Source organism: Suricata suricatta, chromosome 10, assembly GCF_006229205.1.
Source record: "Suricata suricatta isolate VVHF042 chromosome 10, meerkat_22Aug2017_6uvM2_HiC, whole genome shotgun sequence".
Lineage (NCBI taxonomy): Eukaryota > Metazoa > Chordata > Mammalia > Carnivora > Herpestidae > Suricata > Suricata suricatta.
The window spans coordinates 36,583,179-36,605,322 of NC_043709.1; the positions used below are offsets into that span (position 1 = coordinate 36,583,179).

Sequence of the window (22,144 nt, forward strand, 5' to 3'; positions counted from 1 at the left end):
TCCATTTTTTCAGCCTGTGGCTTGACCTTTCATTTACTTAATAGGGTCTTTTGAAGAGCGGAAGATTGCCATTTTGATGAACAATTTACCCATTTGTTCTTTTATATTTCATTTTTTTGGCTATCCCAAGATAATGAGGATTTTCTCTTAGTTTCTTTTCTATAATCCTTATAATTTTAGTTATTATATTTATATCTGTATTCCATTCCAATTTAATTTTTGTTTTTGTTATATGAGATAGAGATAAAAATTCACATTTTTCCAAGTGGACATCTAATTATTCTAACACTCTTTATTGGAAAGACATTCTTTTCCCCATTGAATTACCTTGTCACCTTTGTTGAAAAACAATGGGCCACCTATGTATGGATTTAATTTTTGACTTTCCATTTTTTCCTTTTAATTAGAAATACTATATATCTATAGTGTAAATCATTAGACTTTGTTCTATTTAAAATTTTTTTTGGCTATTCTAGGTCTTTGTATCATTTTTATATAACTGCAAAACCGGTTTATCAATTTCTAGAAAAGAAAAAAAGCCTTATGGGATTCAGCTAGATATTCAGTTGAACCTATAGATCAATATGAGGAGAATTGATATCTTAACAGTGTTGAGTTTTTGAGTTCATGGACATGAATTACCTTTTCATTTTTTTTTGAGTCTTCTTTAACTTTTCTCATCAATATCATTTCTAGCATAGAGATCCTGCACATACTTTGTTAAATTTGTTCTTAGGCATGTTTATGGATGTTATTATTAATGGTATGTTTAATTAAAATTTTGGATTTTCCATTGAATGTATGAAGAAATAAAATTGATCTTTGTATCTTCATCTTCTATCCTGTAACCTTTTGCTTTTAATGTTGTTTTGTGTGTGTGTGTGTGTGTGAGAGACAGAGACAGAGACAGAGCATGAAGAGGGAGGAACGCAAGAGAGGGAGATACATAATTTGAAGCAGGCTCCAGGCTCTGAGCTGTTAGCACCCACAAACCATGAGATAATGACCTGAGCCAAAGTCTGACACAACGAAATGAGCCACCCAGGTACCCCTTTTCTGTAATCTTTTTAAAGTTACATATACTTAGTAGCTTTTTGTTTTTATAGATTTCTCAAGAGTTTCCTCACACATAACTATACATTTTACTCACAAAGACAATTTCATTTCTTCCTTTACAAACCATATTTCTTTCATTTCTTTTTCTTGCCTTATTGAAATGGCTAGAAACACCAGTACAATGTTGAATGGAAGTGTGAGAGTGGTATTCTTGCCTTTTTCTTGGTCTAGGGTGAAGGTCTGAAATATTTCATCATGATGTATGATACTAGCTCCGGCTTTTTTGTAGTTGCCCTTAGTCAGGTCTAGGAGGTACTTTCAGAACTTTGAATATGTCATTGCCTTATCTATTGGCTTACATTATTTCTGATAGAAGTCAGCATATTTTCTTATCCTTGAACCTCTGAATGGGTCTCTATTTTCTTTCTCTAATTTCTTTAAAATTTCTGTCTTTATCATCAAATTTCAGTAACTTGATTATGACAGGCAGCTCTCACTCTTGCTAAACATAGTCTTGGGTACTGCGGTTAAACTTTCATTATATTTATCTATAGTATGGGATTCTGCAGATCTTAAAGAATTTTGTAAGGATTAGTTGGGATGATGTATATAAAAGTGTTCTAAAAAGTGTATGATTTACTAAAATGACTTCCCAATCCAATAATACTTTCAGTGAAAATTAAAATAATTTGAATTTATAAGTTTAGAAACATAATATTATTATCAGAGTAATGCTTTTTGTTACCTTGTATTAACAGTTTTATTTTCAAATGAACTATATTGCAGACACTGATTCAGAATATTCAGGTGGAATGTCCAAAAGCAATATATTCTTGACTTGTTTTCCAAATCACATTTTATGGTATTTGTGTACATGTCTATCTGTTTATTTTAGGTCAGAATTTCCTTGTGAATGCCCAAATTGTTAATGGAAAGAGCATGAATTGTCTTATTTAGTAAAAGGTATATATAACTTCCATAATTTTCTCTTCAATGTGTGCATGTGAAATACACACATGTATATGACCTACAAATATGGCATGAATGTCAAATAATACAACACAATCATTAAAAGAAATGCATTATCTTACTGATAAACATTAAACCAGCTGGCCAGTCTGAGTAAAAGATTAAGTTTGTAGACTTCATTATACTTTTAGAAACTTTCATATATGCGATCCTGTTTATTCCTCAGAACATCTTCATGAGCTGCTGGGTGTATGAGTCCTGATTCCACATGAAAACTCCATGCACAGTAATGATGTCTTTTAACATGAAATAGTATTTGTCCTAAAAAGGCAAGCTATTTTGCCAAGATTATGCTTTATACACTTTTCTCATCTTTTCAATGTTTCATATTCATCAAACATTTCATTTGAGTTTTCTGCAAGTTGGCCCGTGAAAATGGACTCACCACAATAATGTCATGGACTTACAGGATGCATACTTTGTTGAACTGAAATTCCATTTTAAAAATGTAGTGTTTGGTACCAGATGTGGAGAGTGAATCACCATGTTTTTTATGAAGAGGGCAAGGTTTAATTAGCCTTTTTCAAAAGACTTATTAGACATTTCACCTATAAACTGGAAGAAGAAAATTATGCGTTTTAAAGCAGGATGAAAGTAGAGGTGACACCCACAGCTGCTCTCGTCTCTGGCAAACCATTCCGAGAGGCTCCAGTTTCATTTGGTTCAGATGAAACACATGTTGCTCATTTATTGTACATGTGCGTCAACGTATTTTGACAAATCTGATCTAAAAATGTTACAGATGTTTCTCATTATTCTAATTTGCACTTAGTAACTACCTATAGAACTTGGCTATAGACTGGCCCTTTCACAATCTAAGTAGGAGAAAATGTAGCTGTCATTAATATGTGTTTTAATTCAATTTTAGTTATAATTTTGTGATACAGTTAGATATACACATATAACAGGTGGACTGTTATAATTTTTTTCCTGTGAATGCAGAGAAAGCTTTTTTTAACAGGTTTCAAATAATTTCAGGTGGACATGAAATTATTCAGATCTTAATGTCTTTTAGAAATCTGCTGTTCAAAAGGGGCACCTGGGTGGCTCAGTCAGTTAAGCGTCCGAATTTGGCTCAAGTCATGATCTCGCAGTTTGTAGGTTCAAGCCCCACATTGGGCTCTGTGCTGACAGCACGGAGCCTGGAGCCTGCTTTGGATTCTGGGTCTCCCTCTCTCTCTGCCCCTCCCCCATTCATGCTCTGTCTCTCTCAAAGATAAATTGTAAAAAAAACATTAAGAAAAAAAGAAATTTGCTGTTCAATGTATGGTCTGACATCAGGCAGCGGTATTATAACTTGAGTACTCATTAGAAGTGAAGAATCTCAGGTCCTACCCTAGAACTGCTGAAATAGAATCTGTACTTTAACACATTATAATGTGTATACACATTAGAGTTTCATAAATACTGTTTTAGGAGAGATCTTATATTATAACTGTTTTATATATACACATATGCATACACACATGGGTCAAACCTGAAATTCTATGCTGTACACATCTGTTTTATATAGATATTGTATAAAGTGGGCTGTCTTGTAGATCAAACTTGTTTATTTTCTTATCATCTAATACAGTAAAAAGAAACCTCATCAGTACTTTCCACAGGCTGTCTTCCATGTATTCAAAAACCCATATTCCTAAGCACTGGCTTACCACACATTTTGAGAGGAGAGAGAGAGAGAGAGAGAGAGAGAGAGAGAGAACACAGATGTAAGCGGGGGAAGGGCAGGGAAAGAGAGAATCCCAAGCAGGCTCTACAGCACTGCGAGTGCAGAGCCCTACATGAACTTTGAGCTCATGACCTAAGCCAAAATCAAGAGCCCCACCCTTAACCAACTGGACCACCCAGTCCCACCACTCAGTTGAAAATAAGTGTATTTTCAATGACTGACACATGAAGGAAAGAGAACTCCAACTGAAATCTGTTAGAATTCTCATCATTTCTTACTGTTGTTTTCTGTAACTTTCTGTAAAGGAAAACTTGTTTGGAGCAGTAATGAATTGTATTATTTATACTTCTTTGCCAAGAAAAAACAAGAAGCAGGACTGCTTGTAAGATGAATTTAATTTCTTGGGTAATGAATTTGATTTTAAAATTTCTTGCTATCTATAGATACTGTGGGAAGTGATTATACATTAATTCAATATAATATACTATATCACTATATTGTAGTTATATTTAACATGCTTCATTATGTTATTTAAGGTAATTATCAATTAGATCTTAATATGTAATAAAAATAAAATTTTTACTTATAAGGACCTCTGAAATCATGCTGCAAAGTAACTTAATTCTTTAAAATTCAACTTTATTGGCCACCATATTTCCTATATGTATATGCCAGCAGAAATATGAAATAATTCTTATCATAGAAGAAATATCATAATTGATACTATTTTATGATCCTTAATTAAAATCCATGACAATATAGTTTCATTCTAGTTCAAAACTTTCTTAGCACATTGTCACTACCTAAAAGAAGAGAGGTTGTAATATGCTTTAAAAAAATCTCTCACTTGCTACAACCTGGTTAATTTTTTTGTTTTCAGTTCCACCAAATGCACTCCTCAATAATTTACTTTGGGAAATGAAATAAAGACCATTTTATATCATCTATTCAGAAGTTTCTGTTGGCACCACAGCAGCACATCATTAGTTTACAAGCTTGCCCTATATATATATCACACATTTCTGCTGAAGAAACCTTTCAAACTGTTAATATTAGGTGGAATAGATATCTAACGGACAAATATTCGGATACATTTAACTATGTATTTAACTATACGACATAGTGGTACAGCTTGTCCTGAAAAAATGTACAAACGTAGACAGTACAAATGTACTCTAGGACTTCACATGAGTAATCGCACTGTTTAATTTTTCTTCTTGTGTTTTTCAAACTACAGATCACAATGCAACTTAAATAGCCCTAAGTGTCCCCGAAGAGCTACTGTGTGTTGCATAAAGGCTAAGTAATCCCTGCAGTGTCAGAGGGTTACCGTTCAGCTGTTCGAGATCATGAGATGATATCTCAGCACTCATAAAACAGAGATTCAAAACACAGGGGTGTACATGGAAGTACAGATCATTATGACAGTCCTGGAAGTCAGCCACAAGAAACGTTAACACCCTGGAGGCCAAAATAACACTACTGAATCAACATTTACAACTTTCGTTCAAGGTTCAATCCACTAGGCAGGGATATTTTACATAGAAACATCATGATGATAATTTTCTATTTGGCTCATTCCGAAAATGTGGAAGGCTTCAAAAGTCTCTGGGATATTTTTCTCAATATTTTAAATGCATATTTATTCTGTACAAAACAAACAACTACCCTCAGTTAGCTATTTCCATAAAATGTCAATCCATTTAGTAAGGCACAGTAACAGAAATGTTGAGATTTCTTTAAGGCTGCACATTTCAATTCAGGAGAGTGAGGGGGAAATTTTGGCCCCTGGGATTTGAAAATGTCTTCCGTTGCAATCTTTGGTCTGGATATTTACATGGTGGTTTCTTCCCATTCAAGCTCAACATCACCTGTAACATAAAGTAACATGTCACAAGAGAGAACTGAAGCTACCAGCTAAAAGTATTTAAATGCTTCATGGCGAAAATATGAAGACAGAGAGGCTATTATCTTAACTTGGATTAGAGAGGAATAAAAAATTGTTATGTGCATTAACCAAGCTATTAAAACATTTTCAGCATGTGGTTATTATGTAATGAATGCTTCTGGTAAACTAGTAAATTGGTACAATTTGCCGGTTTACCTTCCATGGCATCCAAAGAGTCCATCTTCTGAAGTGCTGAATAGTTAACAAAACAGATGGGCTGATTGCTTCCTTTACTTGATAAGAGATCCAGAATGCACTGGTATAAAAAGATATACTGTGCCTACACACCAAAGAAAGAGTGGTTAAATAAATGGAAAGGGAGGAGGTTTTTCCTTTAAAAGGAGCTATACCATTACAGTGTAAAGTAATACTGAATTTAATAAATGCTAAACAGCTAAGCTAGAAGCACATCACCATGTATATGAATGATTTTCTGCTATTTAGAACATGAGGGTTTCTAAGTTCCCATGGCTTCTTGTTTCTGTTTTTAAATACTTGCCCTTAAACCCCATGCTAATATGTTTTTGCTTGCTGTGATTATAAAAAAGTAGCAAATTAGATTATTTAAATCTGTTTATGATTTTCCTTTTCCCTGTTAGGTCTAAATGAGCAATTTTTCTTATAGTTTTCTTTTTAGAATGATTAGCATGGTTGTTGGCATGCAGATGCTAAATTTGTGCTTTCACTATCTGTGAGTGAGCATGTCCACATAGCATCATAACATTTAAAATATGTTTAATAATTCTGTTAATCACCTGACACTTGGTCTATTCAATGTCAAGTGTCTGGTCTTTATATGTAAGTATAAGGCAGTTAATCACTGAAATACACCAACACCCACATCCTGGACAAGGACTCCTAACATTTCATCTGAATGCTTAGGCTAAATTCAGTACTATCTAGCTTTTTTCAATAGAAGTTTTTTCAATATAATTCAGTAATCTGTTAGCATTTCTGAGTTTGGACTTTCACAAAGATACTTAAGATCAGGTTATAGAAAATCACCCTCATTTTTCCATTGGAAGTAACTGATGTTAAAGGAATATAACCAAATGTTTCCTCTATCTATCTATCTATCTATCTATCTATCTATCTATCTATCTACCTATCTATCTATCTAAAGTACATACATATACACATACATACACATGCAACTAATTTAAATAGAATGTCCTCTAAGGTGACCATTGTTAGAGGTTATATTCATATCTATTGCTACTGTATCTCAAAATCATTTTGGAACTCCTCTACAGAAACTGTATTCAGAAAATTTTGGCCATTATTATGAACATCTATTTCTTCATGAACTACAAAATGTTTCCACAAACATCTCACTTCATCTCGTCTCGTCTCGTCTCATCATAATGTCAGTTCTGTGAGGACAGGACCCTGTCACACTCACTGCTCTATTCCCATTGCTTGTAATAGTGCCTGAGATGTAGCAGTTACATAGCAAATGTTTGTTGACTTAGCAAATTTAATCTTCACACCTAGCCAACCTTTACCATTCAAGGAACAATTTCATTTGGGCAACATTCAGAAGTCATGGGGGGTAAGGATTTGTAGGTGAGTGGATTATCAAGTTGCATAATTCAGTTTGGGTAGGAGATGAAGTGGTGTTAAAAAGTAGCAAAAATTCTGTTGAAATTAGTAGTAAATTACTTCTCAAGGTAATTCTAAAAAAGTGTTTTCAAATATACATCCCACAATGAGTAACATTATTGACAGAAATATACAGACACAATATAATTTCTTTGAAAGTGACAAGCTTTGAATTTACGAGTTTTGGTATTTGTTTTTTTACAAAATCACATTCGAATTTGAAGTCACATTTGATATGTGAAGCTTCTGACTGTCCCGATCTCATTTTCTCCACTGGAAAGAATGATGGGTGTAAAGTCTGCCAGCGGGGCAGGCTGAGCTCCATGGCCAGTACTGTATTTTCCAAGATCCCTCTCTCATGGTGTGTTAGTGCTAAAGAGGCAGTGATGAGTTCAATTCTAGCTTCTACCCTAGATAATCATAACACCTTAAGAAGTAAACTTTTCTGGTGTTTGGCTTCTTCATCTGGAAGATCATAACACGTATGTTGTGGTATTTGAAGGACTTAATACATGTAAAGTGCCTAGCAAAAAATTATACACCCCAGATATATGTGTTTGCTTTTTTTTACCCTAAGGCTTCACATCTGTAAATTTCCAGGAAAACCACAGCAGGGAAGGGACTCATCCTGATTAACCCTTATTGGAGGTACCGAAAGCAGCTCAGCATGTTATCTTACTGCATACTCTTCTCTCAGAAAGTTCTTGGGGCTGCTATGAACAGCTCTCTCCTGGGTCTGGGCGATGCTCCTCTGGGGCTTTTTAGTGGCAAAATATTGCTGAGGTTCCCACCCCCTCACCCCTGGCCATGACTACTCTAGTATGTGCCAAGACAGCATTCTTCATAGAAATTGGGAACATTCCCCATTGCAACAGAAGAAAATAAGAAACCACTCTAGTGCAAGGCAATAGTGGTTTGTAAGGACTGGAGTCAAGAATTGGGGTCATTTTCCTTTTTTAGCATCACACAGAAAAGACAGTAAAGAGCATAGCTTTGGGAAGGAAGGGAGGCGAAAGAGACCTTCTGAGTACCAGCCTTTCAGCAAGTAGGGCACCCAGCAGAATCCTATCAGACATTTACTGCATGCTGGGCATTTACCGCATGTTGGTGCTTTATTGAATACTGACAATAAACTTGTGAAAAGTATAACATGGTTATTTTACCAAAGAGAAATAACTCAAAGACGTTAATTAAACAAAGACACAGAGCCAGCAATTAATTAGCTGAGCTGGAATCTTAACTAAATTTTCTGACTTCACAATTCATGCTCTTTCCATTCCCTTGCCTAACCTGCAACATAGTACTTGGGCTGGTTAGACAAGCATAACCTTTGAAGCTTATAGCATATATTGAACACTAAATTGTGTAAAATTATTAATAGGCATTCTTGAACATACTCTTTACAAAGTCTGGTGCTACAAAATTTAGAGCAAGTCAAAATATTTCTAATTTTTATTATCTGACTCTAGATTCTCAAAGGAAATAATATCCCAATCAGCCCCACCCTCTATACTGTCTAAAAGAGTCAACCAATCTTGATCAATGTCAAGAACACTGAATGCTTGTGCACATGTGTACATCCAGGGACATAGGAGGAAAATGTTAGCTTTCTATTTATTTTTATTGTTAACAAAAATAAGAAAGAATTTGGGTTTTAGTAATGGTTAATAGTTGTATTTATATTGGACCCCTTGGACTGCAAAATGAAAATGTGAGTTTCCTCCATCAAAAGTTTGTTAGATTTTCAAGACAGTGACAGCAAATGCTGTATCAGGTGCAGTGCCCTTTTGAGCATGGGGCCCTGTGAGATTGTGCCTGTCACATTCAGGAAGACAACCCTGGTCACAAGTTATATTCCATTTCTGAAGTATCCCAAAGGAAGAGTGATACTTCACTCATTTGTTCCCTTTCAGCATATAAGAGAATGCATATGAATTACATTACCTAATTTTACCTAACTGCCACAAAGTTGAAGTGGCTTAAAAAGATTCCTACAAAGAGACTGTGGATTGAAGGTAGTATTTATCATGGAAGCCCAAATGAATGATGAGGAAACAGCAGGGCTGATGTTCTTTGTACCTTTAGAATAGTCATTCTATTCGGTAAAAACCACAGTGCAACGAAATCTGATTAAAAGCTGGATCACTTTTTTAAAAATTATAAATAATTTAGAATATGTATTTAAAACCACTACTGAAATAGAATTCCTTGTGCTAACTATATATTTTATCTTTTGAAAATATTTAATGATAATATAATAGCATCATAATTAGCAAGATCTAAAAATATTGCTTATTTGATCTTTATTTCATGTGTTTTATTTCTCATTTTGTATATGTCTTATAATTTACATAACTTCAATCTACATTTAAAAAACCAATGTAGAATTATTAGAGTTGGATGTGCAAACCTGTATCCTGAAAGGGACGTACAGTCCACAAAGTTTAGATGTCTATGGTCTAGACAGCATCTTCCTAAGAACATTATGTTCCCCTACATGGCATTGTAAGTTCTGGGGTCAAAAAAGGTTCAAGGATTTCACAATCATGTAAGTTTGGAAAATGGTGCCCACTGGGGCTCTACATTTGTAATTGTAATGCAAAGTAGATAGAGGCTTTAAGAAGTTCTAAGATCAGTTTAACTTTTTAAACTTATTAAAGCCAAGCCATGTTTTTCTCACACCTTTAACAACTATGATGCTCTATGTGTTTTCTAGGAGGTATTGTGAAAGATATGATTACAGCAGATCGGTATATCTACTGTGAGAAGATTTCTATTTGAAGGACACAGAACTATCAGCCCACATATGCAGATAGAAACATCTTATATGGTATCATTAAACATACTTGGGCTTGAATTTTGGTTTTGAAACTATTCCATAGTAGAACCCTGTTATATCATTTAAATTATTCAAAGGGAACATCTGCTTCCCTATTTGTAAAGCAAAGCCAATAATACCTAGTTTGTTGAATTAGTTTTATTGGCACTGCTTTACAAATAAAGGATTAAATAACATAATATAAGTAAAGGATTTACTATTACACTGTGTGACTGTTTTAATTAAAAAAACTATATATTTTGTAAATATTTTTACCTTTAAACTAAAACAACAACAAAACAAAATACTCCCAGGTAGCTAGTTGGTAATATGCTATGACGATCATTAGCATTAGTATACAATAGGGGTAAATATGGATAAATGAAATACATAAAACCCCATAACAGTCAATATTTTAAGCTTCTCCCAAGTATAATTTTTAGCATGTTTATAAAAGAAATTGATTTGATTCTTTTCCTAAGCTTTTCAAATTTTCCAAATGCTATAGACAGATCAATTTTGTGAATTCTTTTCTATATGCTTATCAGTATAAACAGTTAGGATGACCAGTCAGTAACAGTTCACAGCGGGGACTATGCAGCGTGAGCTGCCCTTCCCAAATCCCCTCCCCGCAGGAGGTTTATTATATAGCCAAAGAGGGCAGAGTGGCTGCTCTGCAAATAAAGTTTCAAGTCCATGCCCAACTGACTGCTGCTGCTAATCTCCTCCGTGGGGACACTGTAGAGCGGACCCCGCACACAGTTCCAGACATCTTACCAGGTTCTGCACCATGCACATTCTCTCGCTTCTCAGTTCAGCTACTAATCCATATATATCCACAAAATCGTGATCATTTACATGTTGTGTTAAGTGGTCCAGGGCAATAAAAACTCCAGTTCTTCCAACCCCAGCACTGCAGGAAGAGTGAAATTACATGAATGTTGTTCAGCAAAAGATTGTTCATGTTGACAGTGATGAGGAAAATGAACTATGATAGTAATAAATTCTGAAGAGTTTTTTTTCTTATTTGGAGGTAAGTTTTCTTTGGAGTGTGTTTGCATTTGTGTTGTTACCAACACTAGACAGATCAAGATGATTATTATTAACACTCTATCAAATGTTTGAGGGTATTTTTTTAACCAGTTGAACTTTTCTTCTTTCATAATTTTTTTAAATAGTTTATTCTCAAATTGGTTTCCATATAATATATTTGGAAAAGCATACAGATGTTTTGTTTGTTTCAAGTTTTTATTTAAATTCTAGTTAGTCAACATGTAGTGTAATATTGGTTATAGGAATAGAACGTAGTGATTCCACACTTACATATTAAGTGCTCATCACAAGTGCCCTCCTCAATGACCATCACCCATTTAGCGCACCCTCCCACCTCCCTCCATCAACCCTCAGTTTGTTCTCTACAGTTAAGAGTCTCTTATGGTTTTCGTTTCTCTTTATTTTTTCTTCCCCTATGTTCATCTGTTTCTCAAGTTCCACATACGAATGAAATCATATGGTATAAGTCTTTCTTTGAAAGAATTATTTCCCTTAGCATAATATACTCTAGCTCCATCCACTTCATTGCAAATGGCAAGATTTCATTCTATTTGATGGCTGAGTAATATTCCATGATAGATATATGCATATATCAAATCAAAAAGAATTTTTTAAAAATGTTGAATGTTCTTAACACCAAAAACTTTGTATTGAACATATTTTTGGTTTCCAGTAGAAATGCTGAATATTAAAATATTGGCCCTATAGCATTTCCTCTGCATCTTACTGGCAGTCTCTCATGTGTTCTTTTCTTGTAATTTTTTTTACTTCCTATAGATAATAAAATTGAAAAACTATTTCCTTTTAAGAAATTAGTTTCATACCCAAGAACAGCATGTGCTCCATAGAAACTATGAATTGATAAACTTGACAAGATTTATGCAGAAATTCCCATTAGGAGGAAAAGACTGATAGCAATTTAAATGGCTAACACAGGAAGTAAATATCAAAAAGAAAAAAAAGACACTTGGGAGGTCACCTAGTCTTATAAATGTTACTTTGTACAACATAAAATTACCATTTTTGTAGGTTGAATTTTAGCAATTTCCCATTATTCAGCCATATAAGAAATAATAAGCATTACAACACAAATCCAATTATGGTAACACATATACACATGCCTGAACAGAGTAATCGGTTATTACAGTATTCTATGTATTTTGAGTGTCAGACCCTGTCGAGGCCTCTGGGGTACAGCTGTGAACAACAATACAAAGTCCCTGCACTTAAGGAGCCTATTCTCTAGAGGACAGAGAAGGGTAGGACACAAATACTGCATAGAATGTTCTTGGTGGTAATATGCACTCTGAAGAAGGAGAAATCAGGTTAAGGAGAAAGCATCCCCCATTGTAATATTTGAAAAGAAACTTGCATTAGGGACCATACAGTGCGAGAGGAGCACTGCAGCTGGAGGGTCGGAGGGGAGATGTGTGTGGAGCATGTTCTGCATGTTTGAAGAGGAGCAAGGAGCCCAGGGTTGGGAGAGCGCAGAGGAGAGGTGAGAGGGGCAAGTTGTCAGGGTATCTGCTGCAGGGCCGAGGTGGAGCACAAGAGTGGGGCCAGAGTCAGGGATGACCCCAGGGTTCTGGCTCCATGGAGAATGGACTTGCCCTTTACCAAGATGGGGGCTGAGAAGGAGGAGTGAGTTTGGAGATTGAATCAAGTGTTCTGTTTTGGACAGATCAAATTTTCAGTTTTGTGGTCATTCAGGTTGTCACACTGAATTGGCAGTTAAATGTACATCTAAGTTGAGGTGAGAAGTTGCGGTTAGAGGTAAAAATTTAGTAGACAGTTTTAAATAATACCAAAGAGAATTATTAATTTGAGCATACTTTTTTCCAGTCTCTTTTATCCATTTCTATTAAAAAGAGGAGACTCTCTCTCTCTGTCTCTCTCTCCCTATTGAAGTATAGTTGACACACAATGTGGCATCAGTTTCAGGTATACAAATAGTGATTTGGTAAGTCTATAGATGATGCTATGTTCACCACAGTGCAGCTACTATCTGCTCTCTACTCTTCTCGAGACTACAAGGGATTAGGGACTTTTCTTTTCTAATTGATGTTAGTGTCAGTATCAGTGTATGTACAAGACACAGAGAAGCTAAAGGCAGCTACTGTCCATTAAAAATTTTAATAATTAATGACCCAGCTTTAAAGGACTCATTGACTTTAGAAGCAAGCTGTTAATCTATTTATATCACATACTATTCTGATGAAAACGTTATGTATAGGGAAGGGAAATGGAATTAAGACGGTAAAAATGAGGCTTTTAGTCTTTGTTCTATATGCTCTTTAAATCTAAATATGTTTAGATATTTAATAATGATCAAGCATTTATGTATTGCCTTTATAATTTATTTTATTTATTTATTTAGTTTTGAGAGACAGAGACAGCACGAGCAGGGGAGGGTCAGAGAGAGAGGGAAACATATAATCTGAAACAGGCTCAAGGCTCTGAGCTGTCAGCACAGAGCCTGACGTGGGGCTCGAACCCACGAACCATGAGATCATGGCCTGAGCCATAGCTGGACGCTTAACAAACTGAGCTACCCAGGCACCCCTCCTTTATAATTTAATAAATGTAAAATATTCCTAGAAAACATATAACCATTTTAATTACATATTGAATTTTTTCCTCTAAATAAAAGTAAAAAACTTGGAGTGATTAATATTTTCTTACATCTTTAACCACATCGATTATTGTATATACAATTAGTTATTGGAATAATTATAATTAATAATTTATTTATTAAAATGACTAACATTTTACCTAAATATTTTATTGCAGTAAAAGACATATAACATACAATTTACCGGTTTAACCATACTTCGGCACACAACTCAGTCGGCCTGAAGCATATTCACACTCTTGTGCAACCATCACCACTATTCATTTCCAGAAGTTTTTCATCATCCCAAGCAGAAGTTCGCATTAAACAGCTAATTAAACAACGTACTCATTAAACAATAATTCCCCATCTCTCTCTCCCTTGAGTCCTGGTAACCACAGTTCCACTTTCTGTCTCTGAATTTACCTATTCTAGGCATCTCATGTAAGTGAAATGATAAAATAGTGTATTAATACCCACTTGTTCTCTAATTTACAAACAAACTGTTGAAGAGACTGAAGTTGAGACTTATTTACATCATGTTAGAAAACACAAAGTAAATTAATCTGTCCGAAAAACTCTGAATTCGAAACAACCTTGAATTTTATTTCTGACTATGAAAAACCAATGAAAATGAGGAGAAAATTTTCAACCTATATTCTCTTAACCATGTTCAAAAAGCTAGTCATGGGGCGCCTGGGTGGCTCAGTTGGTTAAATGTCCGGCTTCGGCACAGGTCATGATCTCACGGTTCGTGGGTTCAAGCCCCGCATCGGGCTCTGTGGTGACAGCTAGCTCAGAGCCTGGAGCCTGCTTCCGATTCTGTATCTCCCTCTCTCTATGACCCTCCCCTGCTCGAGCTGTCTCTCTCTCTCTCTCAAAAATTAAAAAAAATAAAAATTAAAAAAACATTAAAAAAAAAAAGCTAGTCAAGGAAGACATGTGAGTAGCTAAGGTTTATAAAAATTTGTTATCATACTTGGGTTGATCACTTAATTTAATCTTTATTTTAAAGTTCATTTTCTTTTGTTTTTTACAACTCAAATCTAAAATTTTATTTTTATAAAAAATTAAATTATGATAATAGACTAATCCCAATTGAAATAATAAGAATCAGATGCTTATTTGTAAAATTCTTAAAATACTCCCCCCCACACACACACCACACCATACACGCACATACATACACACATCAATGAGGGGCTACCATTAAAAACAATTTAGGGGTGCCTGGGTGGCTCAGTCAGTTAAGCCTCCGACTTCGGCTCAGGTTAGATCTCAGATTCATGGGTTCGAGCCCCACATCAGGCTCTGTGCTGACAGCTAGCTCAGAGCCTGGAGCCTGCTTTCGGTTCTGTGTCTCCTTCTTTCTCTGCCCCACCCCCTCTCGGGATCTGTCTGTCTCTCTCTGTATCAAGAATAAATAAAACATTAAAATATTATTTTAAAAAACAATTTAAAGACTTTCCTTTGAGAGGCATAATCTAGTCAGGAGTTCAGGAAAATTGCCTTATCAATGGTATCATGATAATAAAAAGACACATTGAGTTTAAATGCCATTTCTAGTGTTTCGTATAAGGTTCTGAAAATATCTTCTGTACCTGCAGTGAACAATCATAGGTGTGGTGTCATGTGCCCTGCTCGCCCGAACCAACTTTACAAAGTGGATGAGAGGGGCGCTGTTTTCAGGGACTCCATGCTCTGGCCACGCGGTAAAGTTGCACTGTCGCACAGTCATGCAATCTCCATGCTAGACGACGTGACAGAGGAAAGAAGCATGATAGGATTATTAAAGTACCACAATGAAGGTTTAAGGCAACTGAAGTCCCAGCTTTGAAGTAGCAACTTCAAAACTATTTAAAAACGACTATTTACAAAACAGAAGAAACTATGTTTTCATGATTTCCTGCAAGACAGGTCTTCTATTATTACCACAATAAAGCAAATTGCCTTCCAGCATAAATGGAAACAATAAAGAAGCTTACAGATGATAATATAGAGTATTTATATTCAAAAGTAGTGTAACATTTTGTAGGACAAGAATAGTATATTTTAAAAGAATTTTGTTCCAAAACTTAAATACATTCAACTATTATTCAAAACACAGGCAATGAGCATCAGATAATGTCAGAAAGTATAAAGATCCTTTGTATCATTTTCTGTGTGTGGAGGCATTTATACAAACTGATAAGTGGGATCCCATACTACAACTTAGGCATTGGTTTTAGATTAAATAGAAAATCAAGTTATTAAGATAAAGAAAGAGGTGACTGATTAGGGAAATTCCTGTTTTAAGTCAAATATTATAGTTTTTTCATCAAATAAAAACCTAATAATCTAGTTATTTCCTTTTTTCCTCCCTTGTCTACCTAACAATTTGATGATAATTGGCTAGTATAAACTTTAACCATGATATTTGGAATGAAAATGACACAGATACTGAGGTCAGTTACCAACTAAAAACTTTGGTTTAGAAAATATTAGGAAAACACTGTTGAATGTAGAGGTATCATTGCAAGGGACAATTCTGGAAATTGATTTTACTTTTAGACATTAAGATATTCATTTTACTATTGTGTTCCCCTCCATTGCCTTTTTTTTTACCCTTTCAATTTTCAGGTCCCTGATGGTCCAATCTATTTGAACATCCTCCATTAGCTTTGTAATCACTATATCTCCAAAGACGGTAACTGGTTTGTTGTCCTCAGGCCAATACTGATGGCATCTGATCTGTGTTCAGAGAAAATTACCAGTCAAGAACCACTGTTATATTAGAATATACATCATAATTATTGCTACTAAGTTAAAACTCCCTTATAGATAGGTATCCAAGTTATTGATGACTCACAGTATTCACTGAAATTGTCACACATATATTAAGGCAATTGTAAAATGACATCCTGTGAAAGATTTTTAAATAACTTACCCGTCCTTTTTCAAAACACTGTGTTAGCATTACTAATGTTTTCGCTCTGGTTTCCCACACCATTCTCCAGAAATCTCCAACTGTTCCTGGTAATGGACCTTGAGTGGCAATAAATTCATTTGGACATAGGTAGCCCTAAAAGAATATAATTACAACATTAAATAATCTATCTATCTATCTATCTATCTATCTATCTATCTATCTATCTATCTAGGTGAGCAATATATAAAAATATACTAGTTGTAAAATATATAATAGAATGTGGAATTCACCTACAAACTCACTATCTAGAATGAAGTACCTTAATATTTTGTTCAACTTCTTTACAGTATTAAAAGATGTACATTCCTCCACTGAAATAATATTTATGAGTTCCTACTGTGTGTTAGGGCACTGTTCTAGGAATTGGGGATTCATCCCTGACAAAAGACACTAAAATTCCTCTTCTCATTTATCTTATATTCTAGTTAGGGGGAGATAGACATTACATCTATTAATAAGTCCATTGATAATAAATTACATAGAATTTTTAAAGTGATAAGTGCTATGAAAAAGGGTTTTCAGAAAATAGGGTGTTCAGAAAAGACTCATGGGTAATATCTTAGGGACAATTTGAAGAAGGTAGGGAGTAAGTTCTGCAGGATTTGGGGGAAAGTGTTCCAGGTAGAAAGTCAAGTGTAACAGCATTAAAGAAAAAATGTGTCTAGTATTTAACAGCAAGTAGCTGAAGTAGAGTAAATGAGGGCTGACAGTTACAGAAAATGACATGAGAAAGAACAGGGGAGGGAGAATAGGGGAGCTTTATGTCCTAGTAGATAATATAAAACTGGTCTCTACTCTGGATGATACAGAAAGTTGTTGAAAGACTTTGAACATAGAGTGTTCAAACCATACAGTCTATATGGTTTAGCAGTTTTACTCTGGCTTCTGTAAGAAGACCAGCCTATAGGGGTTAAAAAGTGAAAGGAGGGGTACCTGGATGGCTCAGTCAGTTAAACAAGTCCGATTCTTGATTTTGGCTTGGGTCATGATCTCAGAGTTTGTGGGATTGAGACCCATTTGGGCTCTGTGCTGACAGTGTGGAACCTGCTTGCGATTCTCCCTCTCTCTCTCTCTCTCTCTCTCTCTCTCTCTCTCTCTCTCTCTCTCTCTCTCTTTCTCTCTCTCTCTCCTTTTCTTCCCCCATTTGTGTGCTTCCTCACTGTTTCCAATAAATATTTTTTTAATAAAGGTGAAATAAGGAGCGTGGTTAGAAGGTTATTGCAACAATTCAGCCACAAGATTAATTTGGGTGATAGCAGTGGGGATGGTGAGAAGTGATAAGATATGGATGTATTTTGAAGACAAAGTCAAGGGAATTTGCTGATGGACCAGATATTGGGTATAAGAAAATTAGAAGGATCAATAAAAATTTCAGAGGAAGATTGGGAAGACTGCAGGGTATGCAGATTTGAAGGGAAAATTAGAAATTTATTATTGGCATATTAACTTGAAATCCGTGTTAGACACTCAAGTGGGAATACCATGAAGGCAACTGGGTATATGAGTCTGGAATTCAGGAAGACATCCAAACTGGATGCATACATTTGAAAATAATGATTGCATGGATCTCAGTTGAAACACAAGAATGGATGAAATTATAAGGAAATGAATTTGGAAAGAAATTGTAAATTTAAGGATTGAGTTCTAGATAATTGCAATGTTTGGTGGTGGAGGAGATAACAGAGAACCAATGAGTTGAGAGGAAAGAGTCAAAGGTATAGATGGAAAATTGAGAGAATGATGTTCTGGAAACCCAATGAAGAAAGTGTTTCAAGGATGAGGAGAGTTAATGGTAATCATTAGATTTATAAAATGTTTTTCCCAGTCATTTGCATGTCACTTTTTCAGGGACTAAATGTCCTGTGGTACTACAGTATTCTATCAAAATAGGGACAAATCTGTTCCTGATTTTATTACAGTTCATTTTAATCATGGCTTCTTATCTTTAATTTCTAATTATAGTAAAAATCATCCTTAAGTTAAAGTAATTTCAGGCATCTCAAGTTGACAGGAGAGATAATTGTGAGGCTTTGGTGCCATTCTTGTGTCCTATTGCATAATGTTATTATCGTTAGTTCTCTTGAAAATATTTCTAAACTCATTTGTAGTGGCTGTTTACAGGGATGCAGTATCTTTTTTCCTTCCTACCTTTCTCCCACAGCCCACCCACTATCAAAATGTTCCAAGCTCTCTGTGAGTCCTAGCTTCAGGATTACAATTTCCAAGACCAGCCAAGGGCAGAGAGAAACACATATTAATCTAGTTACAGACCCTGCCCTGGCGTTTCCCAATCTTAACATATTTCCCTCGGACCACCTTCTGGTCCTCCTTTTTCCTTTACCCAGACTTAGTTTTCTGTTTTTCCAATTGAAGACTAGTTATTTTGTTTTCTTCCTTAACTCCCTTTACAGTTCTCCTCCCTTTTTCTCTAGCACTCAGAGGAAGAAATAGGAATCCAGAATCCATTTGCAGATGGCTCCTGTATTTCGCTTCTGGAAAAAGTGTTTATGAACTTTCAGATGGAGGTGCCATGGAACAACACTGGGGGCTGGGGAGAAATTTAAACATCAGGTGTTTCTTTCTGAAAAGTCTTCACTCTTTCTCAGGGAGGAATATCTGATTTTTGCGGATGGGGAAGTAAGGGTCACTATGGTTTAATGGATTTTCTATTTCTATCTCTTCCTGGCATTTCAAGCAAAGATTTACCCAGAAGCTAAGAGCAACAACATACTTCCCACTCCAATTTTGAAATCTTCCTTAATGTAGAGTGCTTTCTATCAGAGCCTGCTTACCATGCAGCTCAGTAATGATTTTGAATATCATTACACATGGGTCATAGTGACTTTGTTGTAAGATTTGTTATATTACAACATCACTTGATTATAGCAGGATCTATATATTCAAAATTCTTAGTTTATTGTTCACTCTGCAGTATCATCTTCTTATGGCTGTTTCCTGACAACCTATAATATTTAGAAGGGATGTTGGGGCTTCATGACTATTCCTTTGTTTATGTAATCTGTGTGGTTTAGTTACACCTACTGACACTCTCAGGTTCCTTTGTAATTGTATTCATACCCTATACTGTCACTCTATATCTGGTTGAACATTAGAGGATATGACCTATTCTTTTGTACATACTTATTGGGGAATAAAAATGGTACAAATCACACATTACTGATACAATTATTTGCCTTTGTCCTGTTCTATATAGTATCACAAAATACATGATCATTAGCACAATGATTAAATTTAAATGCATATATGCATCATTCTGTAAATCAAAGTAAAACTTCAACATGCTACAGAGGTTAGGTTATAATGAAAATTAATAATCACAAGATTTCATCAACATCTTTAGAGAAGAATTACACTTTCAAGGAAATTAATAATTTCTTAAGAGACTAACATATTGTTACCACAACAGAAAATGCGTGTGGTTTTTCAAAATGGATTTAAAGTTCTTGTAGACAAATAGGCTTGATTTAAAGCTTTTGCATAAAAATTCAAAAGATGCCTTATCTTCTCTGAACCTTCTCTCGCTTCCCTATTAAGAAATCTTAAATTCTCCCATTATTTATTCCTTTCACAATAGGACTCAATATATGATTGTAATTATGGAGTCATAATGAATCAATATAGAATTTAGAATGAATTTTCCCCCTAAACAGAGGTTTCAAGGTAGGATGGAGCATCACATAAGCAGAGTCCCATTGGGACCAAAGGGAATGGCAGGCCTGGGAGAGAAGACCTATGAACAAGAAAAGAATAAAAGACTATGGGCAACAAAAACCAAACCCAATTAATAAATGGGCAGAAGATATGAATAGACACTTTTCCAAAGAAGACATCCAGATGGCTAACAGACACATGAAAAGATGCTCAAAATCACTCATCAACAGAGAAATACAAATCAAAACCACAATAAGATACCACCTCACACCTGTCGGAATTAACACAAGAAACAATAGATGTTGGCAAGGATGCAGAGAAAGGGTAGCCCTCTTGCTCTGTAGATGAGAATGCTACTGTGCAGCCACTCTGGAGAACCATATGGAGTTTCCTCAAGAAACTAAAAATAGAACTACCCTATGATCCAGCAATTGCACTACTGGGTATTTACCCAAAAGATACAAAAATACATATTTGAAGGGGTATACCATATACACATGCACCCCAATGTTTATAGCAGCATTATCAACAATAGCCAAAGACTGGAGAGAGCCCAGTGCCCACCGATTGATGAATAGATAAAGAAGATGTAGTACGTACATACAATGGGATATTATTCAGCCATCAAAAAGAATGGGATCTTGCCAGTTGCAGCTATGTAGATGGAGCTAGAGTGTATTATGCGAAGAGGAATAAGTCAGAAAATGACGAGTACCATTAATTTGATTCATATGTGGAATCTAGGAAATGAAACAGATGGACATATGGAAAGGGGGGTGGAGAGAAGAAAGGGAAATAAACTACAAGAGACTCTCAACAATAGAGAACAAACTTAGGTTTGATGGATGGAGGTGGGTAGGAAGTGGGCTAGATGGGTGATGGGTACTAAGGAGGGCACTTGTGCTGAGCACTGGATATTGTATGTAATAGATGAATCACTGAATTCTACTTTGAAACCAATATTGCACGGTATGTTAACTAAAATATTAAAAATAATTAAAATTAAGTAATAAAGTTAGAGATAAAAATAAAAAAAGACTAAAGGCAGTAGAGGAAATCTTCAGGTGACTGTAGGGTAACCATGATAAGAATGGTTAACTTTGCTATATGTTAGAACTAAAGCCAGTGGGTGAAAATATAAGGGAGCATATCTTGTTTTTATAAAACTATTGAGGGGTGCCTGGGTGGGTCAGTTGGCTAAGCGTCCGGCTTCGGCTCGGGTCATGATCTCATGGTTTGTGGGTTCAAGACCCATGTCGGGCTCTGTGCTGACAGCTCAGGGCCTGGAGCCTGATTTAGATTCTGTGTCTCTCTGACCCTCCCCTGCTCACGCTGTCTCTCAAAAATAAAATAAAAAACATTTAAAAATTTAAAAAATAAAAATTAAAAAAAAAACAATTGTATACTGGAGCTGTTCAGAGAGAGAATCATCTGCCTTAGGAGGAAGTAAGTGAATCAATGCCAAGAGAAGTTAACTTCTAATTATCAGAATTTTTAAAGAAACAGTTCCAAGGTGAATGGTTGAATTAAATAAGATCAAGGGCAACTCCTAACTCTGAGATTCCATGATTGTGTCAACCCAAGTGGAGGTGTTAGGTGTATTTAAAGTTTCTGTATACTTATGACAGGGAAGAGCACTGACAGGGAAAAGAGCAATGGAAAAGGAGAGGCAGCCTTAAAAACACATTGATTTTATTCAATTTTTAATCCAACGC

At 35.3% G+C, this 22,144-nt stretch overlaps 1 protein-coding gene across 1 annotated transcript in view; it reads right to left on the reverse strand.

Annotated features, from left to right (window-relative positions):
* Positions 1-5,355: 5,355 nt before the first annotated feature.
* Positions 5,356-22,144, reverse strand: part of PTPRQ (protein tyrosine phosphatase receptor type Q) — a 194,975-nt gene continuing 178,186 nt past the window's right edge. The window contains exons 40-45 of the mRNA XM_029954974.1: positions 16,716-16,850; positions 16,394-16,519; positions 15,391-15,539; positions 10,903-11,038; positions 5,862-5,985; positions 5,356-5,628 (exon numbers count right to left, since the gene is read on the reverse strand). Of these exons, the coding sequence (XP_029810834.1) occupies positions 5,591-5,628; positions 5,862-5,985; positions 10,903-11,038; positions 15,391-15,539; positions 16,394-16,519; positions 16,716-16,850 (708 nt within the window). The 3' untranslated portion in view covers positions 5,356-5,590. The remainder of the gene's footprint in view (positions 5,629-5,861; positions 5,986-10,902; positions 11,039-15,390; positions 15,540-16,393; positions 16,520-16,715; positions 16,851-22,144) is intronic.